At 36.1% G+C, this 26,008-nt stretch overlaps 1 protein-coding gene across 3 annotated transcripts in view; it reads left to right on the plus strand.

Annotated features, from left to right (window-relative positions):
• pde10a (phosphodiesterase 10A) overlaps positions 1 to 26,008 on the plus strand; it is a 144,578-nt gene that overhangs the window by 100,874 nt on the left and 17,696 nt on the right. For 2 of the 3 annotated variants that reach the window (XM_066679545.1, XM_066679546.1), the window contains exons 3-10: positions 12,088 to 12,116; positions 16,041 to 16,161; positions 17,532 to 17,581; positions 18,786 to 18,926; positions 19,368 to 19,523; positions 21,528 to 21,578; positions 22,970 to 23,028; positions 23,727 to 23,778. In XM_066679545.1, the coding sequence (XP_066535642.1) occupies positions 12,088 to 12,116; positions 16,041 to 16,161; positions 17,532 to 17,581; positions 18,786 to 18,926; positions 19,368 to 19,523; positions 21,528 to 21,578; positions 22,970 to 23,028; positions 23,727 to 23,778 (659 nt within the window). Of the gene's footprint in view, positions 1 to 12,087; positions 12,117 to 16,009; positions 16,162 to 17,531; positions 17,582 to 18,785; positions 18,927 to 19,367; positions 19,524 to 21,527; positions 21,579 to 22,969; positions 23,029 to 23,726; positions 23,779 to 26,008 lie in introns of all 3 variants that reach the window. The other variant, XM_066679547.1, reaches the window with a different exon arrangement.

Here is a 26,008-nt window from a genome sequence, read left to right on the forward strand (position 1 = left end):
TGTGGATTTAGACAGCTTGTAAATGCTAGGAAAATGGCAGACACTCGTTTACTGAAATAATGAACACTTTTTGTGTAAATAGGTTGATTGTGGCACATTCTCTTTAGCTATGACAGGCCAAAGTTCTCTTGCTTGATTGTGTAAATTCAGTTTTTTGGCAACCTGATCGACCTTTGTGTCTGAGAAGAAGAGTGAGGAGGCAGAAAGATCTCTCCACTCTTGAAAATGTATTTTAGTTCTCATTTTACACGCTTCATGTCAATATTAGAGATACTCCTTTAAAGGCATTTTAATTCACATTATGAGCTAAGTTTTCTTTCTTTAAATATTTTTTTTCTTTATGAATTCTTCTCTCTTTTTTTAAGAAATATAAATGTAAATGTTAGATATACTATACAGCTGCATGGGAATAAAAAAAAGACCCAACAACAATGGGAATAGGGATTCCTTTACAATATTTCATGACAGATAAAGTCATATAGGGAGAGAGCTGGCCTCTCACAACACCATAGAGAGATGGTGACTTTTCTGAATTTCAAAAACAAAACTGTGATTGACATGTAGACTAATGTAGTTGCAACAGAGTGCATACCAACAAATTAACAAAGCACAGAATGTACTTTTAAGTCCTTGCCCTCTTGTTTATTTCTTTTACATTAAGAAGGACTATGATTTATTTGATTAAGGGAAAAATGCTTTAGTTTGTTTGTTTGTAGTTATTACTGCTTACTTTGTTTAGCTGTGCTTTCAAATATTGACATAAAATGGATATTGAAAGTTTTATTTATCTGTTGTGTCAACAGGAAAGTCCATTAAAAGACATATATTGAATAAATTATTCATACTGGTCTTTATAGTTTGGAAATGCCTAAAACACCTCAAGCCAAATGAAAAACCTGAAAGCTGTGTATGAAGTTTTTTTTATTATTATTTTTTTAGACATTATTATATTCTTAGTCGTACTCAGTTCTGGAACTTTTGACTGGTATTGTATGTTAGTAGTAGACGGCATCGAATGAATGAAAACCTATTGACAGTATATGTATGTAAGTCCTGGCATAATTTCTTGTGTGCGTATGTGTTTATGGAAAAGAAAAAGAAGAACTAAATCTCTGATAAATGTGGATGTTTTGTATCTTGTGACTTTACCTTCAATGCACATATTGGCAACTGCATTGGCTCTCTCTCGGGTTATGTAAACTCCAACATTAGAGTATAAAAACCAATTTTAACTGTTTCATTTTAGCATTTTTTCTTTGTGCCTGTGTGTGTGTGTGTGTATATGTGTGTGCACATGCAGTGTATATGACCCATTACAGTCTACAATTGAATAGATGTTTGCACAGAATATATGTGAAACCAGTTCATTTCATATTAAGGAATCATTTCAAATGAAATATGCTTTTAAATTTCCATTTCTGATAGTAATTTTTAGGTGGAGCGTTATCAAAAGCGTTTTATTCTTCCCGGTGATCTTATTAGAAACTTTGATGGACATATGAATAACTAATGGAAACAGGAGTTCTCTGAATTTTACAAATAACTATTTTGGCCTTTTTCCATATATATATTTTTCTTTTTATTTGTTGATGTGATTCAGGCCACAGAGCCACAGACAGACAGTGACAGGGTCATGATTCACTCTGTTTGTGTGCGTGTGTTTGTGTGTGCGTGTGTGTGTGCATGTGTGTGAGTAAGAAGGAAAGAATGAAATTTAAAACAGAGTGAGCATTTCTCTGTGTGTGTGTGTGTGTGTGTGTGTGTGTGTGTGTGTGTGTGTGAAGGTGAGGGAGAAAAAGGATGGACCTTGAATGTTGTGGAAGACCCTGAGATGGAGACTGGGTCAGTTGTGCTTCACCAGAGAGTCCAGATTTGAGTGTTTGGGATTTATCAGTTACCTCATATATGTGCGTTTGTGTGTTGTCCTCAGGGCTGATCTGGGGCATGGGGGCACTGACGTCTGCAAGACCTGGGGGTGCTTATTAGTCACAGCTAAACTGCCTGTGGACACACACACACACACTTACTTTACCAATACATTCAGTGGTTTATTGCATCCGACTCATTTTCAATAAAATTAGTAATAAATGTTATTTAAACTAAATATTATTTTGTGCTGCAATTATGTCTGTAAACTGTTAATCTACTGTAATCAATAATTGTTCTTTGTTTTAGGATTCAGACCTTATACTATAAAATCTAGTAACACAAAGGAACTGTAATTTGAATCACTGTCTGCCCTGTCATTTACAGAAAACTGAAATTTATATAGCAAAGTTAACCTTGAAAAACTGTAATGTACACTCTTTCTGTGCATTTTACTGTCTATGTAAATTTGTAAATATAGGTTTTGTTTCTTTGGGAAGGCTGTCCATTAAATTTCATTATACATTTTATAATGTCAGTAAAGTATGGAGAGAGATTAGTCTCATACTTTACTAATGCATAAATGTTAATCCACAAATTAAACACAAGTCACAAATATTTATCAATATTCACAAATGAATACATCCCAATCTGTGTCTCACAGTCTGCGGTTTGTACAAATACAGTGCAATTCATAAGTACATGAAATATATATATATATATATGAAAAACAAAAACATGTATTTATGAATGTAACTGTATTTTGAGACTAATCTCTCTCCATATCAAAGGCTCTCTTACGCTTAGTCTTACTTAGAAGCATGCAGTGAATGCCATTTAATCATATATTTCATTCAGCTGGCATTACAGGACATTCATTGCAGGCATGCATGTATAATAAAGAAGGAAACTTCCACGTCAGATGAGCTAATGCAAAAGCTGGACTAATATTAGATTCTGAGAAAGACTCTAGAATATATTTCAGCAAACTAATGAAGTAATGCAAAAATTACACTTTTGAGACACCAATCCACCTACCAATGTGTGTTTTTGAACCGTGGGAGGAAATCGGAGCACCCAGAGGAAACCCACACGGACACGGGGAGAACAAAGCAAACTCCTCACAGACAGTCACCCGGAGCGGGACTTGAACCCACAACCTCCAGGTTCATGGAGATGTGTGATATTATATGTCACTCAAAATGTAGACAAACAATAAACATGAATGGCCAGTGTGCAAAACATGTTCTGTTTTTCATGTACAGGGTGAGCCAAAAGTCACAGGACACCCTTTTATATTTTTGATATTCTACATGATCACTGTCCCATTGGAAAAATTTGCCCTTGATCCAATATGGCGGCTTAGGACATAGCCTAAAAGATAGGCCCATTACTCACCCATTACTTGTTGGGGTATTCAAAAAAAAGGGTGTCCTGTGACTTTGGCTCAACCTGTAGATAGAAACAAATGATAAAATACACAGAGAAAATAAAGGAAATAAGCGGACATGAAACACAAAGAGTGGATGGGTGCTTTAAAACGAGCTGCCACACATCATGTTTCCAGACATGTTTTCCTACCACATTTATGGTGTGAGCACTTATTCATTAAGGCAATTCAAATGATGAGGCTGACCTTCAGTTGACGAATGGATAGGACCTGAATATTGTTCGTTTTACATCAGTTCTATGAACTTTACAGTCGAACAGTTACAGTTAAGCCACTGTAAACTGTACACAGTTACTTTAGCACAACAAAAAATCTATATTGTCACATAAAGACAATCAGAATTGAAGCTGTCTTCCATTTAATTCACCAACACATTGTTTGCAGCACCAAACATTTAATGCAGCACATGCATTTTATATAATATCACCATTCCCAAGGTTTATAGTTTCATAACGACACTGGGGCACATATTAATCAATGTACAGCACATGACCACAATCTTGTCAAGGGAAATGATGTCCTCGCCTACACATGAGAGTACCATACTCAATACTGGTGTATTTTGTGCATATACATCCAACCACCCTCTCAACATCCCTGAGGTGAGCTTCAAAGTCTCACCATCTTTTGCATCTAGCTGGCAGTTTCCTCTTTTGAATACAGGGATAGTCACTTCTGCACATTTTTTCTAACACTGTCCCTGATTGTCGAATAAACGATCTGCCTACACCCAGTAACCTGGCAGTAATTTCTGAAGAAAAACACTGTTTTCAGACACATGCTTGTCACTGACATCTGTTCACTCATGGAGCTCACACCGAGCTCCATAGTTTTGTTTCCAAGCTGGAAAATGGAAAAAAACATTCTATTTGCAATGTTTTCCACTCCAGTGGGAACAATTGTGGCAGTTCATAACACACAACGTATTTGCCATTTCAACTCGTTTTTTTTGTAGTGTAATAATTGAACACCACCACAATATCCTCCTCATTCTCCAGTCTCTACCTTTGTCTGTTTTTCCCACAATGCCTTGCGTCTCTCACTTTGTCTGATGTCATGATCCCATTCTTTATAGTTTATTTACTTATCTCAGCATCTTTCTATAGTGTCATTTAACATTAGAAAAATAGTTGGTTCCGTAATTCCTCAGTCTGCAACTTAAATTATAAAACGGATCTGTTGTCATGCGTTTTCATTCATTGTCTGTAACTGCTTATCCAGTTCAGGATCACGGTGGGTCTGGAGCCTGCCCAGAATCACTGGGCGCAAGATGGGAAAACACCCCGGAGGGTCTGCTAGTATTTCACACACTCACACATTCACTCACACCTACAGACAATTTAGAGTCGCCAATCCACCTACCAACGTGTGTTTTTGGACTGTGGGAGGAAACCAGAGCAGCCGGAGGAAACCCACACTGACATGGGGAGAACACACCAAACTCCTCACAGACTTGAACCCACAACCTTCAGGTCCCTGGAGCTGTGTGACTGCAACATTACCTGCTGCGCCAATGTGTTGCCCACTTTTCATGCATTTTACAGATTAGGAAAATGTGAGTGATAATATATTAACATTATGATAACAAATGGTATCATAAGCAGTAAATTGAACAGTTGTCGTCAGATCTTATTGAACTGTGTTTTACCCAAGCGGAGGATTGAACATACATCCTCTGCATAAAAGGCATGGACTTTTTTTTTCAGTTAATATGACATATATGTACATAATTATGAAACAGGGCAATGAGTATTTTTCAGCACAAAGCTAAAAGTACAGAATTTGTATAAAAGTCGTATAATACCAAACATATTGAATATACTCACTTATTTACTGACACAAGCATATTTACTTCGGATTTTTTAAGGATGTAAGCAGTTGGAATTTTTAAGTCTAAAAAACAATGACAAGCGAAACAATTGGAGATGTCTGTTTTAGTACAACAAACACAATGAACTTGTGTTCTCTAGAAGCACATACTTGAGAAGACCTTTCTGAAGGTGTGACCTCACAAGAATAAATCTGTGATGCTGCAGTGAATGATGGGACAGTCATGAACAGATGCATTCTTGTTATTTTGGGCGAAGCGAGAAAATCATCCAGGTAATTTGACCATTCTTGGGGTTTGTGTTCTTGAGTACTGGAACGTAACTTCAGCAGTGGAAGATGACATCAAGCAAGAACACATTGAGAGATAGCTGTTATCCAACAGTGATCATTTCATAGGCCTGTATGCTTCTCTCTACATACTCGTGCCTAATCATACCTACTGCCTTTTTCATTGTTTCTGTTTTGTTTTAACAGAATGATTTTGATACCTTTTCTCAATGGAAGTAATTAACCTAAGATGATGAGTTGGTATATGTCTTGCCTGTTGCTGAAGCTGATGTCTGTCATTAACTGCAGCTCCACTGAGCCTAAGGGATTTAATTAAACTCACCTGGGAAGGAATTAAACAAGCTAATAAGTATGTTTAGGGCACACTGCTCATTTTGAGTAAGACTCAGACGTAACAAGTGTGGCCTATTTCCTGACTATGCACGGGTTCTTACAGGAACATATGTAAATTAAAGAGAGTTTACAAAGTAAAACCGCAAAGAGAAAACTGGGACAAAAAATGAATAGAATGGAATATAAATGAAAAACAAAAAATTGAAAATAAATGAAAAGACACAAAGAATAAAAACAAGGAAGAAGAAAAATAGGAATAGGACAGAATAGAAGATGAGAGGATTAAAGAATGAATCAAGAAATTGGACTGAGTGACCTGTTAACAAATGCAATAACATGAACGTGTGTTCAAGAGAAAACATTTGGTCTAGCTTACTGGGTGGTTGAAATGGCCCCATTCACCCCATCACACAAGCAAAGTGCTATTTCTTGGCTGACACAGCAGATCTGTGCATTTGGGGCTTTCTTCCAGCACGTTAAGCTGTCCAGAGTTGTGCTAGTAGTAGCTCAGAAAGAGGCATTTTCTGACTTCATATGTCTCAGAAGAAGCATGTACTTGCCTTCACCCTTCCAGGCTGATAGCATTGTATCATTAGACATATTTACATGAAGCCTGATTGTCTGTTAATAATCATACTAATAGGTCAATTAGAATATGTGTATATATACACCTCAATTGCAATCAAGTAGTCAAATTGAGGCCATTCCAAACACAATGTCTATTCAATTGAAAAAGATGTGTAATCCTTAGATAATCCTTTAAATAGAATAATACTACCCATGTGAATGTCTATAACTTATGACTTGTTTTTATTGATGCTAAATTGGTAGGAGTTAATGTGGTAATCTCTGCAAGAGCCTAGTGTGTACAAAACAATATAATCAGGCATTATTACTGAAATAAGGGCTCTTATGTTATAGTTTGCATGGACACTGCATTTTTACATCAGTTGGTATAAAATCTCTAATACAGTTGAGAAAGTAAACAGTGAAATTACTCTCTGAAGAATAGTGAAAGTAATTTTAAGTACACACTTAAAAATGATTCTTCTACAAAGGTTCTTTATTAAAGGAAATTGTTCTGTGTAGAACCCTGAATACTTAAAGTAGCTGTTGCATGATTAATGGGTTCTTTGCTTCAAGCTAGTAACCATAGAGGAACAGTTTTTGGTGCCTTATAGTAGGGGTGTGCGATATGACGATATCAGATTGTGAAGGATAAGAATTTGTCCATGATACACCATCACAGGGAAATGCATCACTGGTTTCTGCTAATACACATTCAGTCCACTGCAGTTCTTATAGGTTGGTTATAAACTGTGTACATATTACACATTAGTCAAATAGGCAAACTCTTGGGACAAAAAAAAACAAGAAAAAAAATGTGGCAACACAAATACACATATCTAAATACACTTGTTAATCAAACGGTTAAATAATGCAGAAATTTGGAATTTTACTTATTATGACGTTTTCTTCAAAGATCCTTTGCATTGCCTTGAGAGGTAATTTAAGGAATAAAATTGCCATGTTTTTATTCCAGGTTTAAGTTTTGTGGTTCAATCTAAGAAATATTTTTATTTCTAATGCATTTACTGCAAGGTAAACCCAGGTTAATTTCCTCTTTCGTGAAGTCCTCACCATGTTTCTAGCTTTTGGTGTACAGCTAAACATGTGTGTGCACACACCAACACAGAACCTTAGTGCCCTCAATCTGTGCACTCTACCTCACACTACCTTATAGCCTCCACCATTCAGCCATGACAAGGTAGACGAGAGAAAGAGCGAGAGGCAGAGGTTGGAGAGGCAGAAGGTGATGCTTTAGGCCAGGAAGGCAGCTGATGCTGTTTATTAGCTGTGTTTGGACGGCAGCCACAGCTACACAAAGAATGTCTTGTGTGGTGGAATCTGTTTACAGGGGCGAGATAAAGCTTTACCTGAAGGAGCAGAGGGAATTTATTTGTGTGGCACACACCCGCGTGGCACCAGTGGGCTTCTGCTACAACTACCCCTTCTATATATCCCCTATCCTAGTTGTACATGTTTGTGATTTTCTTCAGCTTTGCACAGGGTTTTTGAGGTCGGTGGAGCTAAAAATATTTGAAGCCTATAGTTTTATGTTGTAAAACTAAATTAACCCTTGTGTAACCAAATTAAAATAAGAAGTATTATGTCTTTAACATTGTGTAGGTTGCTGTTGATAACTTTCTGTCAGGGCCTGCACATGACTTCGTCCTCAGATCGATCAGCCGCTTGTCCAGTATTGGGTGTATTTAGCTGAGCTGACACAAGGGCTTTAAAGGTCCTCCCTTCTCTCTTTATCTATCCATCTATTTATCTATATATCTGTCTTCCCCTGCAGGGCTGTGTTGACACCATGTGCATGTTTGTCCCCGTCATCTATCATTGTGCAATATCACATGACCCTCTGTGGCAAAGAGAGAGTGAGAGAGATGCTATGCAAATCTGAACAGTCAGGCTGGGACAGGCCTGCTGTATTACATTTTCATTCATTTGAACAAGGACAGATTTCCCATCAGCCTCAGTGAGAGCATCAGCACAGAAAGTCTATGAAGTTATTATGCAGTAAATGTACATGCCACCTTTTGAGCCAAATTTATCTCACAAGGAATATATTTTATTTTCAACAATCATTATATTTGGCTAATATAGTCAAGAGCCTGTTTCAGTGATTGCAGTTTGTAACAAAAAAAAAAAAAGCTAATTTACTTATTTCTGTTTGGGCATACAACAAAATATAAATTCTGAATTCCAAGAAGATGCAATGTTGACTTTATTTTAAATCCATTATTGGTGTATGGTTATCAGGCTCACCCATTTTCAAAAAAGTGGGGATGCTGGGCAAAACGTCAATTAAAATTAAATGCAACAATGTGCAAACCATTTACAACCTCAATTCTAATGAAGTTGGGATGTTGTGTAAAACATAAATAAAAACAGAATACAATGATTTGCAAATTTTCAACCTATATTCAGTTGAATACACTACAAAGTCAAGAAATTTAATGTTCAAAGGGATACTTTATTTATTTATTTATTTTTTTGTAAATGCTCATTCATTTTGAATTTGAGGCCTGCAACATGTTCCAAAATTATTGGGACAGGGGCATGTTTACCACTGTGTTACATCACCTTTCCTTTTAACAATACTCAATAAGCTTTTGGTAATTGAAAACATTAATTGTGCAGCAGGTAGTGTCGCAGTCATACAGCTCCAGCGATGCGGAGGGTGTGTGTTCGAATCCTGCTCTGGGTGACTGTCTGTGAGGAGTTTGGTGTGTTCTCCTCGTGGGTTTGCTCTGGGTTCTCCCGTGTCCTCCCACGGTCCAAAAACACACATTGGTAGGTGGATTGGCAACTCACAAGTGTTCATAGGGGTGTGTGTGTTGCCCTGTGAAGAACTGCCACCCCCTCCAGGGTGTATTCCTGCCTTGTGCCCAATGATTCCAGGCCCACCGTGACCCTGAACTGGATAAACAGTTCAGATAATAAATAAATGAATGAATGAATTGCATGAGAGTGTGGGAGACAGGTCTGGACTGCAGGCAGGCCAGTCTAGTACCACTCTTTTACTACAAGGCCATACTGTTGTAACACGTGCAGAATGTGGCTTGGCATTGTCTTGCTGAAATAAGCAGGGGCGTCCCTGAAAAACACGTTGCTTGGATGGCAGCATATATTGCTCCAAAATGGTGCCTTCACAGATGTGCAAGTTAAAAATGCCATGGGCACTAACACAGCTCCATACTATCAGATATGCTGGCTTTTGAACTTTGCGCTGATAACAATCCGGACAGTCCTTTTCCTTTTGGGCCCGGAAGACACAATGCCAAAAACAATTTGAAATGTGGATTTGTCGGACCACAGGACACTTTTCCACTTTGCGTCAGTCCAGCTCAGATGAGCTCAGGCCCAGAGAAGCTGCCGACATTTCTGGGTGTTGTTGATTTGCATGGTAGAGTTTTAACTTGCACTTGTAGGTAGAGTGAGGAACAGTGTTCACTAACAATGGTTTTTTGAAGTGTTCCTGAGCCCATGTGGTAATATCCGTTACAGAATAATGTCAGTTTTTAATGCAGTGAGGGATTAAAGGTCATGGGCATTCCATGTCGGTTTTTGGTTTTGCAGCTTACTTACAGAGATTTCTCCAGATTCTCTGAATCTTTTGATGATATTATGGACTGTAGATGATGAAATCCCTAAATTCCTTGCAATTGTACGTTGAGCAACGTTGTTTTTAAACTGTTAGATGATTTGCTCACGCAGTTGTTCACAGAGTGGTGAACCTCACCCCATTCTTGCTTGTGAATGACTTAGTCCTTTAGGCATGCTCCCTTTATACCCAATCATGACATTCACCTGTTTCCCATTAACATGTTCACCTGTAGAATGTTCCAAACAGGTGTTTTTTGAGCATTCCTCAATTTTCCCAGTCTTTTGTTGACCCTGCCCAATAATGGAACATGTTGCAGGCCTCAAATTCAAAATGAGTGAATATTTGCAAAAACAAAAAATAAGGTTTATCCATTTGAACATTATATAACTTTTTAGTGAATAAGTCTTTGTAGTGAATTCAACTGAATATAAATTTAAAAAGATTTGCAAATCATCGTATTCTGTTTTTATTTATGTTTAACACAATGTCCCAACTTCATTGGAATTGGGGTTGTAAACCATATATATAAATGAAAATAGTACAAAGACAACACATTAAATGTTTAAATTGAGAAAAGTCCATTCATTCATTCATTATCTGTAACCGCTTATCCAGTTCAGGGTTGCGGTGGGTCCAGAGCTTACCTAGAATCATTGTGCGCAAGGTGGGAATACACCCTGGAGGGGGCGCCAGTCCTTCACAGGGCAACTAAGAAACGTTTTTTTTTTTTTTTTACGTAAAAGACACAAGAAAATTGACGGAATTTATGAGTAAATGAACATTCCCAAAAACTTTCTGTCAGACACTTCATAAACCCAGATTTTTATTAGAACATGAGTATGTTAGTTAATAAAAAATTTTTTAAATAAGCATTTGGAATGAGGAATCAAAGCAAAAAGCCTTAAAAAATCCCTACAGAAAAGCAAAAGAAAACAATGTTTCTGAGAAGAAATCAACATTTTAAAGAACTAATTGAAACCAGTAACTTATTTTCATTGTATGTATTTGTGTTACTCTTTATCCAGAACTGTCTAAAGGCTGTGTTATAATGTCTACTGAGTTACACAGTACTGTGCAAAATTTTAGGCACAGGATCTGCTGGACTCCCTTTTCAGAGCCAGTTCTAATATGGTATACAAATACAAAAGATTGGATTTTGATAGCTAACTAACCAGTGAGTCATCACTCTTAGCTAATAAACCAAACTTTTCTAATAAACCAAGTTCTCTGTGCAGAGCTTTCTGTTAAATCCACCAGAAGTGCAACATCAGCCATTTACACAGGTGGCTATTACAGACCCTTGAAATTTTATATTGCAATGATCCACATTAAGTAACTGTCTGAGCACATGACTAACAAAATAATTTAGCAAACAATTGTCCTTTAGCTTTTGGAAGTCGCTCTGAATAACAGGCTGTTTTATGAAACTTTGTTTGATTATTTATTTATCTATTTATTATTTCATTAATTAGTTTGTGCATTTTAATTCATTTTAATATCTTTAATTAAAGGTAAGTCAGGTCAGATGATACATCAGCGTCTTTCAGACATAACGCACACATTTTTTGTTTGTTATGTTTTGGTTTTCATTTCAAGAGGCATCTGTCTTTCCAGGAAATGTCATGTAATGGTTGTTTCACAAGTACAAGGTAGTCTCCAGACTGATAATTGTCATTCAAATGTTATGACAGAAACTACAAACTCATTAAAAGTGGAATTCTGACATTGATATTTTGGCAGAGATTATAATCATTGTCAGAGATTATAATCTCACCATGTGACACTGCTATAATTATTTTCTTAAGGCAAGACTTTCACTGACCAAAGGCTTTATTGTTTGTTTGTTTGTTTTAAGGGTATATGACTTAGCTTTTGCATTCCCAAAATAAGTAGGTCATACAGTGTCTTAAACCGCATCTGTCTGCAAGACCTTATACATGATGCAGTTTAAGCTGACTGAGAAAAGTTCTGGGATTTATGTTTTAATAAAATTTCTAACTAAAGAAGCAGAATTAATTCAGTAAAAATCACCTTCATGCATGAAAGTGTTTTATGACTATATGACAGTTTTTGTTGCTCCTTATAGAATACAGAAAAACAGCTCTTTTATGAATCCCTTTTTTTTTCCTTTGTCTCCTCACAGATGACCCTTCAACTAAAGAAGTCAGCAGGGTAAGTGAGGCAGCATTTTGTGGACAGAATTTCTGCTCTGTACGTGCCATCTTAGTAACTGTGTATTGTGTAAAGTTACTCAGGGTAAGGTAAAGCCCAGGGACAGCTATACATATAAATATAAATATAACACATCCTCTATCTTCCACATAGCAACAGGTCAAATGTTGTATCACAAATTATGATTTGATTGTAAAAAATTTTCATAGAACAAAGCTTCTATAAAATTTTAATGTGGTTAGAATATTTTAACAGTGGTTAGAATAAATACAATTTTTCTGAGATACTGTTATACACATATAACATTCAGGAGGCTGAGAAGTCAAAGAGAAAGAAAGGGGGAACGAGGTCTTAAAGAGCTCCTGTTTATGTGGCTAATATAGCATTTGTTCTCGTTATCTCTAAAACATCCCCGAAAGCTTTATGCACAAGGACAGTGAACGGGATCAGCAGAGCAAGAGATGATGTGTTAGGACTAAAAGAAATGAGGGGTGTGTGTGTGTGTGTGTGTGTGTGTTTTGTTGTATGACTTTAAAACTGAAATGCTACGATCTTTGTTTACTGTATTTACAATAATTTACAATTAATATAATAACTACATTTTGTTCAATATTTCAAGATGTTTTTAATTATTAAAATATCACTCCATAAAATTAAATGATTATTATTCATTTTCTTGTGTTTATTTAATTGCAATTGTATTAACATACCTGTAATATGAGGTATTCTAGATTCAGTTGATGCTGATATTTTTTGATGGTATATACAAACCCCATTTCCAAAGTTGTTACGTTTTGTGAAATGCAGTTAAAAAGAGTTTGTGATTGTTTAATTTTCTATAAGAGGAATGTTTACCACTGTGTTACATCACCTTTCCTTTAAATTACACTGTTGTGTACACATTTGGGAACTGAGGATACTAATGGATAAAGTCTTGCAAGTGGATTTCTTTGCCCAATCTGGCTTGATACACAACTTCACAGCTCAAACATGTGTGGTCACTCTTGCCTGATTCTGCTCTTCATGATGTGCTATTGGAGACAGATATTAACTTCAGGCAGGTCAGTCAAGCACACACAAAATGTGTCTACAAAGCCATGTTTTCGTAGCACATACAGAATGAGGACTAGTATTGTATTTCTGAACTAATAGACTTCCCAGGAAATTATTTTGTCTTGACGGCAGCATATGTCTCTCTAAAAACTGGCCTCCAAAAAAATGTCTCCAAATATGTTTGCCTTCACATCAATCCAATATGCTGCAAGTCACTTATACTGTGGCTACCTATGCCTAGGTTTCCTGAATCATTTCAAAATGTTAAGTATGTTAGATGTTAAAAGACCTGAAACCATTGAAGTCTTGCATTGAAAAATGTTCTGATTTAACTATTTGCCGTTGGTCTCATTAAGAGTTTCATATGGTGATGAGCCATGACTTATATTGCATGCAAAATCTGAGCTTTTGGTAAATGCTCATTTTATATTGAAGTGTGCAAATACTGTACAAAGATATATATTAAAAAGAGTAGTGCAATACAGAGATGAATTTTGATATTTAAACTGCATGTATAGATCAAGGATTCAAGATATTTTATTGCATTTTACAAAATGTCCAAACCTTTCTGAAAATGGGGTATATAGTTTATTCAGTATTTTTATTATTACTATTTCAGTTATTCTGGACTTTTCCTGAGGCTTTGCATGTTATTAAAACTGATTGGACTGGCGTTTTGCACAGGACTAGCATACTGAATTTATTTTAACATGTATATACTACTGAACTGAATAACTGAATAATTTGACTGATGCCAAACTTTTGAATGATAGAGTACATGTGGTAGTTGTGAAGGGGCATTTGTCCCAGTTGCATCACTTACGACCACACAAAGGATGATGGCCAAGTTGACCCTTCATACAGTGGCCTGAAATCCTAGGCCTGTTGTTATATAACCCTTATACAGGCTTGCTCTGTCAAAGACAGGACACTGTGAGCTGGGTAGGAGAAGATATATTTTCATCTAGTGAGGGAAGATTGGCTTGAGTAACAAGAATGAGACAATAGGGAGCTGAAACATGAATACAAGATAAATTATGTATAATACTTGCAATATAAAAACTGTAGTAATTGTTTTGGAAGATTTGTACATCCTCAGATATTACTGAATCTAAATACATTTACTCAATTACATTTCCACGAAAAGAAACGTGGAACTCCTTCTATTTTTAAAGTACCATGAGATTTTCAGGTAAATGTTGAAACGATGTATATAGGGTAAGGTTGTTAATAACCATGCAACAAAAACCTTTTAAACTCATTTTTAAAAAGACAACTATTAAATGCCTTCTTGGCCAGATATTCTCATTACTTTTCATTCAACTTTTTACACTAAACAATAACAATTTTATTTTATTTTCTGTTCACTCATACCAAAATACAAAACTGTGTTTAAATGACACCGGATAACACATGATCATAACAGAAACTGACAGGTATACATTATAACTTCTACATTTTAATATTACTAAATGCAATATTTTATTAACCAATATATATATATATATTTGATCTGGTTAATAAAATCCCTTCAAAAATATATATAAAGGAACAAGTCATCGCTGGGATTTGTTTACGCTGAAATCCTTACATTTTACATTACTGATTGATAAAATGATGCTGTAGGTAATGTAGGACAGTCCATTCAGAGAGTGGTTATTTTAAGTAACCCTCACTCTGGTGTTCTGGCTTCAATATATCTGGATATTTTACCTGTTTTCATACAGTGTTAAACAGAAAAGATGTGCAGATGAACTCCTCACGTTTCCAGTGTATTGGTGTGTGTTAGACACCAACTCGGCATTGTAAAATATTGAGCAAGGAATTAAAAGCTCATGAAATGTCTCCACACATGAAGAAGAGATTATGATTAAGCATTCTGTTAGAAACTCTCGTAATAAAATTCTGTAATGTTGAGCATAGCTCAGCTGCAGTCCATGGAGAATAGTGTTAAAGTAGTAGTGCAAAATGTGTCCCAATTCTGTTCTCAAATCTCTGACCCCTTGAACATTTGAACCCTTGAATCCTTTATGATCACCCTTTAAAAATTTCATTAAATGTCATGAAAGAGTACACTGCAAGGAAGGGTGTAGGGCTTGGGGCAAAAAATGGGAAGGGGAAAAGTGCATACAACAAAAGCCAAGTTGCAGGCATTTTTGGCAGGACACTTTTTTATGTCCCAAAAGGAGGACATGTCTAGGAAAAAGAGGATGTAAGCATTATGACTAATTTAAGTTAACAGTGCCAGTTAACAGATACCTGAGCTGACTTGTATTGTGCTTATGATGAGGGTAGGAGGGCGGTACTCATGACACCCAGAGAGAGTGGAGCGAATTGTGCTATCTTGGACTCCCAGACTTGGATGGCTGAGGCATCACCAGGGATAGAACGAGCGATTTTGTAATAATAGGGCCAGGTGTATTTTTAGTTCTCTTGTACTCGTCATTTCTGACAGTAGAAAATAATCAACAGAAATCTAATGAAATTAATAAACACTAAATGCAAAATAAATCTTAATGACATGTTAATCCTTATACTAATTCTCCTGCTAATTTTTTTTTACAATTATTATAAATATCATTAAGATATTTTATAATAAATTAATGTTTTGCATTTTTATATTCTTTTATTATGCGATAGACTATTTAAAATTTACATTTGTCAGCTCCAGCCCTTCTAAAACAAAAAGACTTGTGATATGCATGTCTGTATGTGACAGTAAGACCTGTTTGTTTGTGTGTTGGGGTGTGAGTGTATATGTGTGTCTGTGTGTGTGACTGTGGGTCGGGAGCTGTATTTGAGCAGAACACGTGGTTTGTGTGTCTGTGTGGGACGGCTAGTTGCATGGTGTGTGTCTCTTGTGTCCAGCAGTACCAGGACACTAACATGCAGGGCGTGGTTTATGAGCTTAATAGCTACATGGAGCAGAGACTGGACACAGGCGGAGACAACAAACTCCTGCTGTATGAGTTGTGCAACATCATCAAAACAGGTGAGGAACTCCCCACGCCACCCCTATTACACCAATGTCAAGTGAGTCTGATCAAAATAAAAAACTAACTCCACAAAAACATGTTTCAAAGTAAAACTTTCAAAATATTTCACCTTCAAGAGAGATTAGTCTGATTGCAACATTAAACTTTTTGTTGTTGTTGTTTTTTGTTTGTATTGCCTGCTTAGCAAACCCTAAAGAATGCAAATAAATTTGCCCATTAACATTTATATTCAAACAGAAAAATGGCAGTCCTGTTTAATTGATTCATATATTTAGCCATCAGCCGTGTCAGCAGCAAAGCTAAGAAAAGTTGAAAAAAAGGTTTACTTATCATTATATATTATATTATAATGGGTGTTAACAAATAGAGCTAAGCATTGGTTTGTTGAGTGTTGTGTCAGTTATTACTATACAAATAATGACTTACTATGCATTTCTCAAGAACCCTTGTTCTCGAATGAAGCAGTCCATTTTTATTTACACCTTAATGATTTAGTTGTGGTGAAATATTGCCATTGCATTTCAAACCAATTTGAAAATCTACTCGCCCCCAAACTCTAGTGATGAGTTTTGTGGACACACGCTTTTTGTGGTTTTCTCTTGTAATTAAAGAGCCAAATGGCCTCTACAATATGTCCCCATTAAGCCATAGATTATTCTCCTTGAGCACCAGTTAGATGAGTGTGCAGGTTAATGATGCAGCACAGAGAGAGAGTGTGCAGGGTGTTGGTATGGTTGACCCAGGTTAGCAGGCTCTGCCCCAGTGCATGTTTCTCTCTCTCTCTCACTCTCTATTTTTCTGTCTCTCTCTTCCTGGGTGAGCAGTGCACAGGCTGTCACATCTCATCCGCCCATGCCTTGTCAGCACTTTGTAGCACTGCAGAGCTCTCTCTCTCTCTCTCTCTCTCTCTCTCTCTCTCTCTCTCTCTCTCTCTCACAAACACACACACACACACACACACACACAGAGAGAGAGAGGGAGAGAAAGAGAGACCAGTACGCACACAAGTCTCTACTCGCTGCTAGGCATACACATGTATGTAGATATACAGTGAAACAAGCACTCCATACAAATAGCTGTGCTGACCACTCCTCACCCTCTTCAGTTCATAAACATGTGAAAAAGGGATAGAAATTTTCCCAAATTTTACTACTACTACGAAAAATAAACACACACACAGAAAATCTCTCTCTGCTCAATATCAAAAACTGTAGCATGAAATCTCTCACAAAAGAGCCAGACATGTGGGTTAACAGATTGCAGAATTTGCTCATGGGTAAATGTCCTCTTTTAAAAAAAGACTAATGTCCATCTCAAGCAGTCTGTTATACTTCAAGGGATTTTAATGGATTTTTTTCCCCCACAGCCACAAAAGCTGATGGTTTTGCACTTTACTTCCTTGGAGAATGCAACAATGTAAGTGACGCTACATTTGTTTCACATTTTTGCACTTATAATATTTAAAAAAATTTTCCCCATCACTTTAAAGCTGCTAATTTATATTTTTATGCTGAATGCCTATTATTCTTCTTAATAGTAATAATATAATAATAATAATAAGAAGAATGTACAATATGTAATTAATAATAATAATAATAAGAAGAAGAAGAAGAATGTACCATATGTAATTAATAATAATAATAATAATAATACCAATAATAATAGTAATAATAACAATAATAATAATAATAATAATATATTAATATATATATATTATCATGAATAATATAACATTTAAAAATTTAATTGCAATATCTTAATATATTAAAAATATTTAAACTTTTTTCAACTTTTAATTATCCACCTTGAGTACTTTTGGAACCCTGTTTTTATTTTATTTTATTTTATTTTATTTTTACTTTATCCTTAATGTATGTATGTGTTTAAATGCATCTGTTTTTTTTCATGAGTGCAGCAGGTAGTGTCACAGTCACACAGCTCCAGGGACCTGGAGGTTGTGGATTCAAGTCCCACTCTGGGTGACTGTCTGTGAGGAGTTTGGTGTGTTCTCGCAGTGTCCGCGTGGGTTTCCACCCATGTTTCAAAAACACATGATTGGCAATTCAAAAGTGTCCGTGGGTATGATTGAATTTGTGTGTGTGAGTGTGTCGCTCTATAAAGGACTGGCACCCCCTCCAGGGTGTGTTCTTGCCTTGTGCCCAATGATTCCAGGTAGGCTCTGGACCAATGAATTAATGTCTTTTTTATTTTTCTTATTTTTTTATCAAGCAGTTTTGACAAGTGAGCAATGACACATGGATTTTAAAGTTGAATCTTGATTTCTTGATAATGTCTTAATCTCTGCAACTTGTGCAGTATTTCTATAACATTAAACAAAGCATTTCATGTCATCATGTGCTTTACTTATTTGATGGTATTGTGAGCTCTGAGTGAGAGAACAGGAATGACTGCTGAGTGTCTATGTGATTATTATGAACTTGTCTACAATTTCATGTGATAAGGGCTCATATAGAAATTGTTGTTTCTATAATGTAATATCCCTTATACATTTGTGAATATACCAGGAGAGTATATGGAGCAGTTGCTGGGAAATACGATTGTTATCCTGATCTTTCTTTCTGAGGTAGTAATTATTATGCATTGTTTGTTTGTTTTTCAGAGCCTCTGTTTATTCACGCCAACAGGGGCAAAGGAGGGGTTTCCTGGGCTCATCCCCTCCGGTCCTATCACATTTGGGACCACCATTGCTGCTCACGTCGCCAAGACACGCAAGACACTACTCGTGGAAGACATCATGGGGGTACATCCATAACTTATTGTGTTATGCAATTTAAGCATCTTAAAGGACTAGATTGGCTAAAATATCTAAATGGTAGATTTGCTTAGTGGTCAGATTTTTTGTGGTTTGTGACAAACTGTAAAGTGGACAAGTGGCCTTATCATCCGGAGGTTGTGAGTTGTGTTTCTGATGAGGCTCTCAACCATCAGAGACCAGGAGAAAGGACAGTTGTTCTCGCTCTACCTGGATGGGTAAAATGGCTTTCTGGGCTCATCTTACATAGACTTAGATGGGTAGACAATGCAGTCTGTTACAGCAGGTAAAAGAGAATTATTCACAGGGCACAGGGATTCCAGCTATGCAATGAGGAAGCACTGCTTTAGGCAAGGCATGTGATGACCTCTGACATAAATATGCATTTCGAAAGTGATGACGTGTGTGTGTGTGTGTGTGTGTGTGCAGGATGAGAGGTTCCCTCATGGCACAGGGCAGGACTCAGGGATTCGTGTTCACTCTGTTCTGTGTCTCCCCATCCTCACCGCCATTGGTGACCTAATCGCCGTGCTGGAGCTGCACCGACACCTGGGAAGAGAGCCTTTCAACCTCAGTCATCAGGAGGTACCTTGTACTACAGAAGTATTACAGTAAACCACTTTCTACTAGTTGCATGGTTCTCACAGTAATTCACTACAGCCTTTTCCTCATATGCTTAGACAATTGGAATATAAATATATAAGGAGATACTAATTGCAATCTGACAGTAATTTTCTGTAATATATTAATAGGCAATCATTCTATACTGCAACTTTACACTTACCAGGACCTTAAGATTATTGATATAGCTGTATTCTACTGTACAGTTACACTAACAGAACGTAATTAATATACATTAATAAATAATATAAAGGCAAATTAGATTCACAACCTTTAATGTTTAAAAGGAGATGAAATCAGCTCACTCAAGACTAATAAAAAGTTTCACTTCAACAGTTCATGTTTGTCTTAGATATTTTGATCTCAAAGTTTAAGACTGAATGACTTAAAATATCATTGCTTTCTAAAGAACAATACATATTACCATTTTTGTCGATATTTAGTTTCCAACATCATTTGAACACAGCAGCTCTCCTTCAGATTTCTGAGAGCAAGCTTTTAAAATGAGAACTATAATACCGATTCAATACAGTGGCGAGAGCTGTCTGCCCCTACCCTCTGCCTCAGAGGCAAAGCTCAAGCAGTTTACACATTTGTGGAAAACTAAACGTACACGAATGAGTGCAAGTATGTGCCATAATCAAAAACAGAAAAGTGTACATCATTTCACTAAAACCTCTACCTATTCAAACTAAATACAAAAAATGAATGAGCATCCACCATTTTTCCTATATTTACAAGCTTTTACTTTCCATGCTCAAGACAAGGCTGTTATCTTCCCTTTTTATTTTTACATTTGACATATATGTAATTTTAGGAGAAAGATCTTTGGTTTCTTAGTCACCAGTTTTATATTCAAACGTTTAGTTACACCTTACAGGGTCAGTTTACAAATGTTATAACCATCATTCGCAAGCTTTCTACTAGAATTCTCTGTTGCACCTTAAAACTGCAACTATGTTAAGCTAACGATAGCATTAGCTTTTGAAACATATTTTTGAAACATCTCGTACTACACATTTTATCTGTTTAAAACACACAAACCAAGTGTACATTATGTCACTAAAACATCTACTTAACCTAATGAAAGTCTATATCTGTGTTTTTTTTGCCAACTTGAATTCTCCATTCCACCTTAAATAATCAAATATTCCATGCTTTTGAAGTTGAACACTTACTTCTTAAATTCTTTAAAACACACAAACACACACACACACACTTTAATTTACACACGTGCATCTGCATTATAATATTTCATGGGAAATAACTTGCTTACCTGATCAGGAGATAATTAGCCAACTCAGGGTCTGTCTTGTAATCTTGCTGCCTCCATCTTTCAGACACATGGCCAGTATTTGCTTTTGTTTCACTCCGTCTCTAGTCATGGAGATGTTTTAGAAGGGCACTGAGGCTTTTTAGGTCAGGTAAAATCTAACATTGTGTTCACTTGGTCACTTCATGGCTGAAGTATACTGTTTGTGTACCTGTCAACAAATGGGGGTGCTTTGTCGAAGGGAGAACAGGCTTCAGTACTCTCAGAGACAGCAGTACTTCAACTTGATCTATGATCACACACCCTGAATATGTTATGATTGAGTACAGTAAATATATTACAGTCTACTGCTTTTTTTCCTTCTATAAATTTGAATATTTTGAAGTTTCATGTTTTTTTTTGGACAGTGACTATATGTTTCTAAGACGAGTATAAACAGTGAATTTTATTTAGGCGGTTCTTCGTGGGCTGCTTGATAGACTTCTGAGTGTAAAAAATGTTAAAAGAGTAAGAAAAGAAGGGATCTTGGAGAAAATTTAACTATTAGATTGACTTATTTAATCATGAAATTTTTATATGTTTTGGCATCAACATTATTATTTGAACAATGTGAAAAAGTGAAAAAAAAAAACAGTCATTCTGTGATTTGACATCAACTGTCTAAGTGAATTGTTTCTTTTTCTTTTCACTTTCAGGTTGCCACAGCAAATTTGGCATGGGCTTCTGTAGCTATTCACCAAGTGCAGGTGAGAACAAACAGTATTTTGTAATTCCTACGTCACTGCAGGTGAACTGTGTAAAAGGTTGCCCAGCAAGCTCCTGCTGACGTGTGAAGTGCGGTATGTTTTGAAGGGTGAAATCCACAGTGGATGTGGTCTGGGCTGGTCTCGAAGCCCCAGTGTGAGCAACCAGACCATACATTCCACGCACAAAGGCACCACAGGGACATAATTATGACGCCGCAACCTTGTTTGCACATGAGCAGTCACTGGCAGCTTGAGACAGACAAGACTGGGATAGTGTCCCAGCACATAAGAGGGCCCAGAGCGTCTGTGTTTCAGTGTGGAACCCTCGAGAAAATCAAACTACAGGACAATGACCTGGTCTCAGTCTCATCTACACAGAAAACTGGAAAGGAAATGTTTTAATGAAATTCAAAGCACTTAAAGAAAGTATCAGTCAGGATCAGACGTGGTTATATTTAGTAACTGTATTAGAGCCTCCAAAGTATTAGCCTCGGCAGCAGACATACAAGCCTGTACTTAAACTGTTTTAAGTACAATTATGATGAATTTGTACATTCTTAAATATTCTTGAGGCATAATGCTTTTGCTTTTTCATTAGACAGTAAATCATCATTATTTAGTAACAGTAAACTATAAGTAACCAAGTCCTTTTGTTGTGTTTAATTTCACTGTTTTGCTGGTGTGCTGCATTGTTTTTTATTAGAAAAAAACATAAATAAATGACAAAAAATACTTTTTGTACTGCTGTTCTTGTACTTTTGCTCAAGTTGTGCTTTAATTGGTTACTTTTACTTATTTACTTTAGTAGTGTCTACTCCACAAAATGCACATTTCTGTTTCATTACAATATGTCTGCTACAGCTAATTAACGATTAAGCAAGCTCCGTGTGGCCTGAGTTAGCCTTTGCAGACTAGGGAAAAGACAAGTGTGTGGAGCATTTTGCTGCCATGAGTGGTACTGAAAATAGGGTACAAGGGGTATTAGAAACTAAATACTGACCCTTCATCTGTTTTCTTGTAACTAAGAACTATTTATTTACCCTATACTGGTAAAAAAAAGCCCCAAAATCCTTTAATCTGAAATATAAAGGATTTAATTTGAGGCTTTTTAAGTATATTGAACTAGTGTTTTTATTCTTTTGTATTTTAAAACAAATATCAATTCAACTATTCAATCCAAAGGCAGATTGTTTAACATTTAACAATTTTTGCATCACCTCTTTTCACTTTTCCAACAGACCTTTAGTTTGTTAGATAATTTGTGCATCTATGGAAAAGATCTGATGGTCTAGTACAACACAAACAAACTGAAACACATGGATTTTAATGAAGCAATGGTGAAGAATGAGAATGTTTTTTAGATTTTTAGATTTTTGTCCTTTTGCTTGCAGGTCTGCAGAGGTCTAGCCAAGCAGACAGAGCTCAATGACTTCCTTCTAGATGTGTCAAAGTAAGTGACTACATTGTGACTTTACATGTCCACTGATTGCAAAGCATATTTTTTAAAGTGTTATAAAGCAGTGAATATATGGCACAGGCTGTAGATATGGTGAAAATATCATTACATTACAGGACATATTCACAATATGTAATGTGCTCAGACACAAAACAAAAGTATTTTGCCAGTTCCACCTATTAGCTAGATAACCCCAAATCACTCAAATCTTGCAAGCTTACAAGCTAAGAGCGCCAATGTGGTTTCTCCAAAACTACTGCCACTGCTAACACATCACTAAATGGTTCAGCATGCTTGGAGGAGAACACTAACTTTTTTGGGGGAACAAATATCTGTTTACATACACCTGCATTGGCTAGCATCATTCATACTGAGTGGTGGGGGGAGAAAGAGGACCAACACTTTAACATTTGCATCACATAAACCTTTTTTGTTTGTTTGTTTGTTTGTTTGTTTTCGTAAGCTTAAGTTTCACATACTGTACTGCACAAAATAATAATATAAAATACTGCACAAAATAAAAATACAAAATCTAATACAAAATACTTAAATAAAATTATACTTGATATTTTGCATTCTTTAAGTAATACATTTTTAATATATTTTCCTTTAATATATTTATTAGGGCATCTCATACACATAAGTCAAAAGAAAAAACTAATTTCTATTCTTTTTCTGCCAACTCCTCACAGAACATACTTCGACAACATAGTGGCAATAGATTCTCTACTTGAACATATTATGGTGAGTATGTTTGGCTTTTTCTCAGTAGAGTCACATGCCTGATCATGAGGAGAAAACATGTTGTTCTTTTGTCGCTCATCTGTGTCACCATCACTGGTGAAAAATATGAGCAATGAAAGAGCTTTTCTCTCTTTTTTTTTTTTTGGTCCATGTTCGATGATAACCCTTTCTAGAAGCTGCTCATGCTCTTCCCCATGGGCTTTTATATAGCAGCATTTTTTTTTCTTGTTTGGGGCATGTGTACTTGCTGTCTTACTCTCTGACTTTCTTCTGATTTTGCTACTGTCCCTCATTCTCAGTTCCTTTTTTTGTCTCTGTCTGTTTTTCTCATGTTGCAGCTACTGAGGCATACACACAAGTTTGTTTTTATAGAGTGTCAGAACATGATGACATACATTTATGCTAAATATATACAGTGCTGTGCAATAGTGAAAAACCAAATAAGTGAAAATCTAAAGAAAATGATCCAATGTTATGAGCATAATTATAAAATTAATATATATAATGGTATAGATAGCCATAATGCAATTTCTAAAATGTAGTTAATGTAAAGTGATACATACAAACCCTTTTTTGTGTCTGCACTGTTTAGTTTTAGTTTGCTGCCTGTTGCTACTATAGAAAGGTGTAAATAGTGAGTTTAATGAGGAATAATGATTGATTGGTGTATCTGCAAAGAATAACTAATCATATCCAATAAATCATGTGGCATCAAACACCACTTCTTTCCACCCGTGCTATAGACTTTCTGTGCAAAAGTTTATTTTTAGTCAAACCACTCTCATGACACAGAGGGACCATGTAAAAACTCTAAGCAAATCCCAGGTTTAGAATCTCTGATCTAGATTAAACGAGACTTCTTAAAAACCAAGCTATGGATTTTAAAGGCTGTGTAGTGTTTGAGAAGCCATAGGAAAAGGAAATAGACAGAATATTTGCATATTAAGTTACTGGCTTATAGTGTTCTCAGAACATTGCCCTAGCCATCAGAGAGTAACCAAATATGTAACTAAAAATTTTTGATATGGCACTTTTTAAAGACAAATATTCTAAGTGATTCACTACAAATATTAATGAATTAAAAATGAAAGGAAATTAAACACACACACAGTTAAACTCATTACTTTAGATCATAACACTAGAGAACAAAATGGGGTTTTCCTGCATTTAAAAAAGTCTAATATCAACAGACCAAAGTTCAGGTCCCTTGTTCCTTTCAGCTTAGTTCTAGGAGCAACTAGCCATCTTTTATTAGAAGATCCCAGTGATCTGTTATGGGAAACCAGCAATTCACAAATGTATTCAGGCTTGTCACCATTTAAAGCATTTTAGATAAAAACCAATATTTTAAAATTGGGGAAAAGCCCAGAGTTCTACATCACTATATGTGCTTGGTATAGACTGGATAATGACAAGCAGAAACAAGTCTCTTGAAAATTATAGAAGCTAAGGCAAAATGGTGGCACACCAAATACTGAAAATGATGATGATGACGATGGTTGTGATTAATTTAATACATTGATGAAACAATCCTCAATTTGACACTACTGTATATAGAACAAAATAACAGTTGTGTTTCAATATTACAATGTGTAGCTCAGTATATACCATGTAAAAAAAAAAAAGTAAAATCATAAAACCTGATAAGCCCTGTTTTTCTTAGGGTTTTCTTGACCTTTTTGTCCTAAAACAAATACATAAATATACATACGCACACCAAGTATCAAATCACAGACCCCCATCTGCGTTGCTTCTACTGATCTAAGCAGCACAGAAAGTGATGTTGGCAAGTTAGCAAGAGGACAGACGAGGCCCCATCACACACTTGATTCATATCCTCCAGGAGCTAGAGCACCTGAAATTCTATTGGCTCAGTCTCTTCACTGGCATATGTAACAGCCCTCATTCACCCTTCAGAAAACCTTTAGCCACATACAAATCATTACCATAACAGACACAGATAAGAAAATTGTGTCAGACACAAGCCCAAGTTATGAAAATCAAGAAGGAATGAAACATTCCTTTAGCTGTGCCTCTCTCATACAAAAACATACCACAGGACTGTACAGAGGAGAAATACTGCCCCAGTGACATTTAATAATCCTTCCTCAAATGCTTAAACAAATGGGCTTATTTGTATTTTTAGGAATGCATCAAACTGTGTGAAACTCAGCTGTGACTCCCAGTACACCAATAAAAATACAGAGGCTCCCAAGGCATTTTTGGCCTT

Source organism: Hoplias malabaricus, chromosome 8 (assembly GCF_029633855.1).
Source record: "Hoplias malabaricus isolate fHopMal1 chromosome 8, fHopMal1.hap1, whole genome shotgun sequence".
Lineage (NCBI taxonomy): Eukaryota > Metazoa > Chordata > Actinopteri > Characiformes > Erythrinidae > Hoplias > Hoplias malabaricus.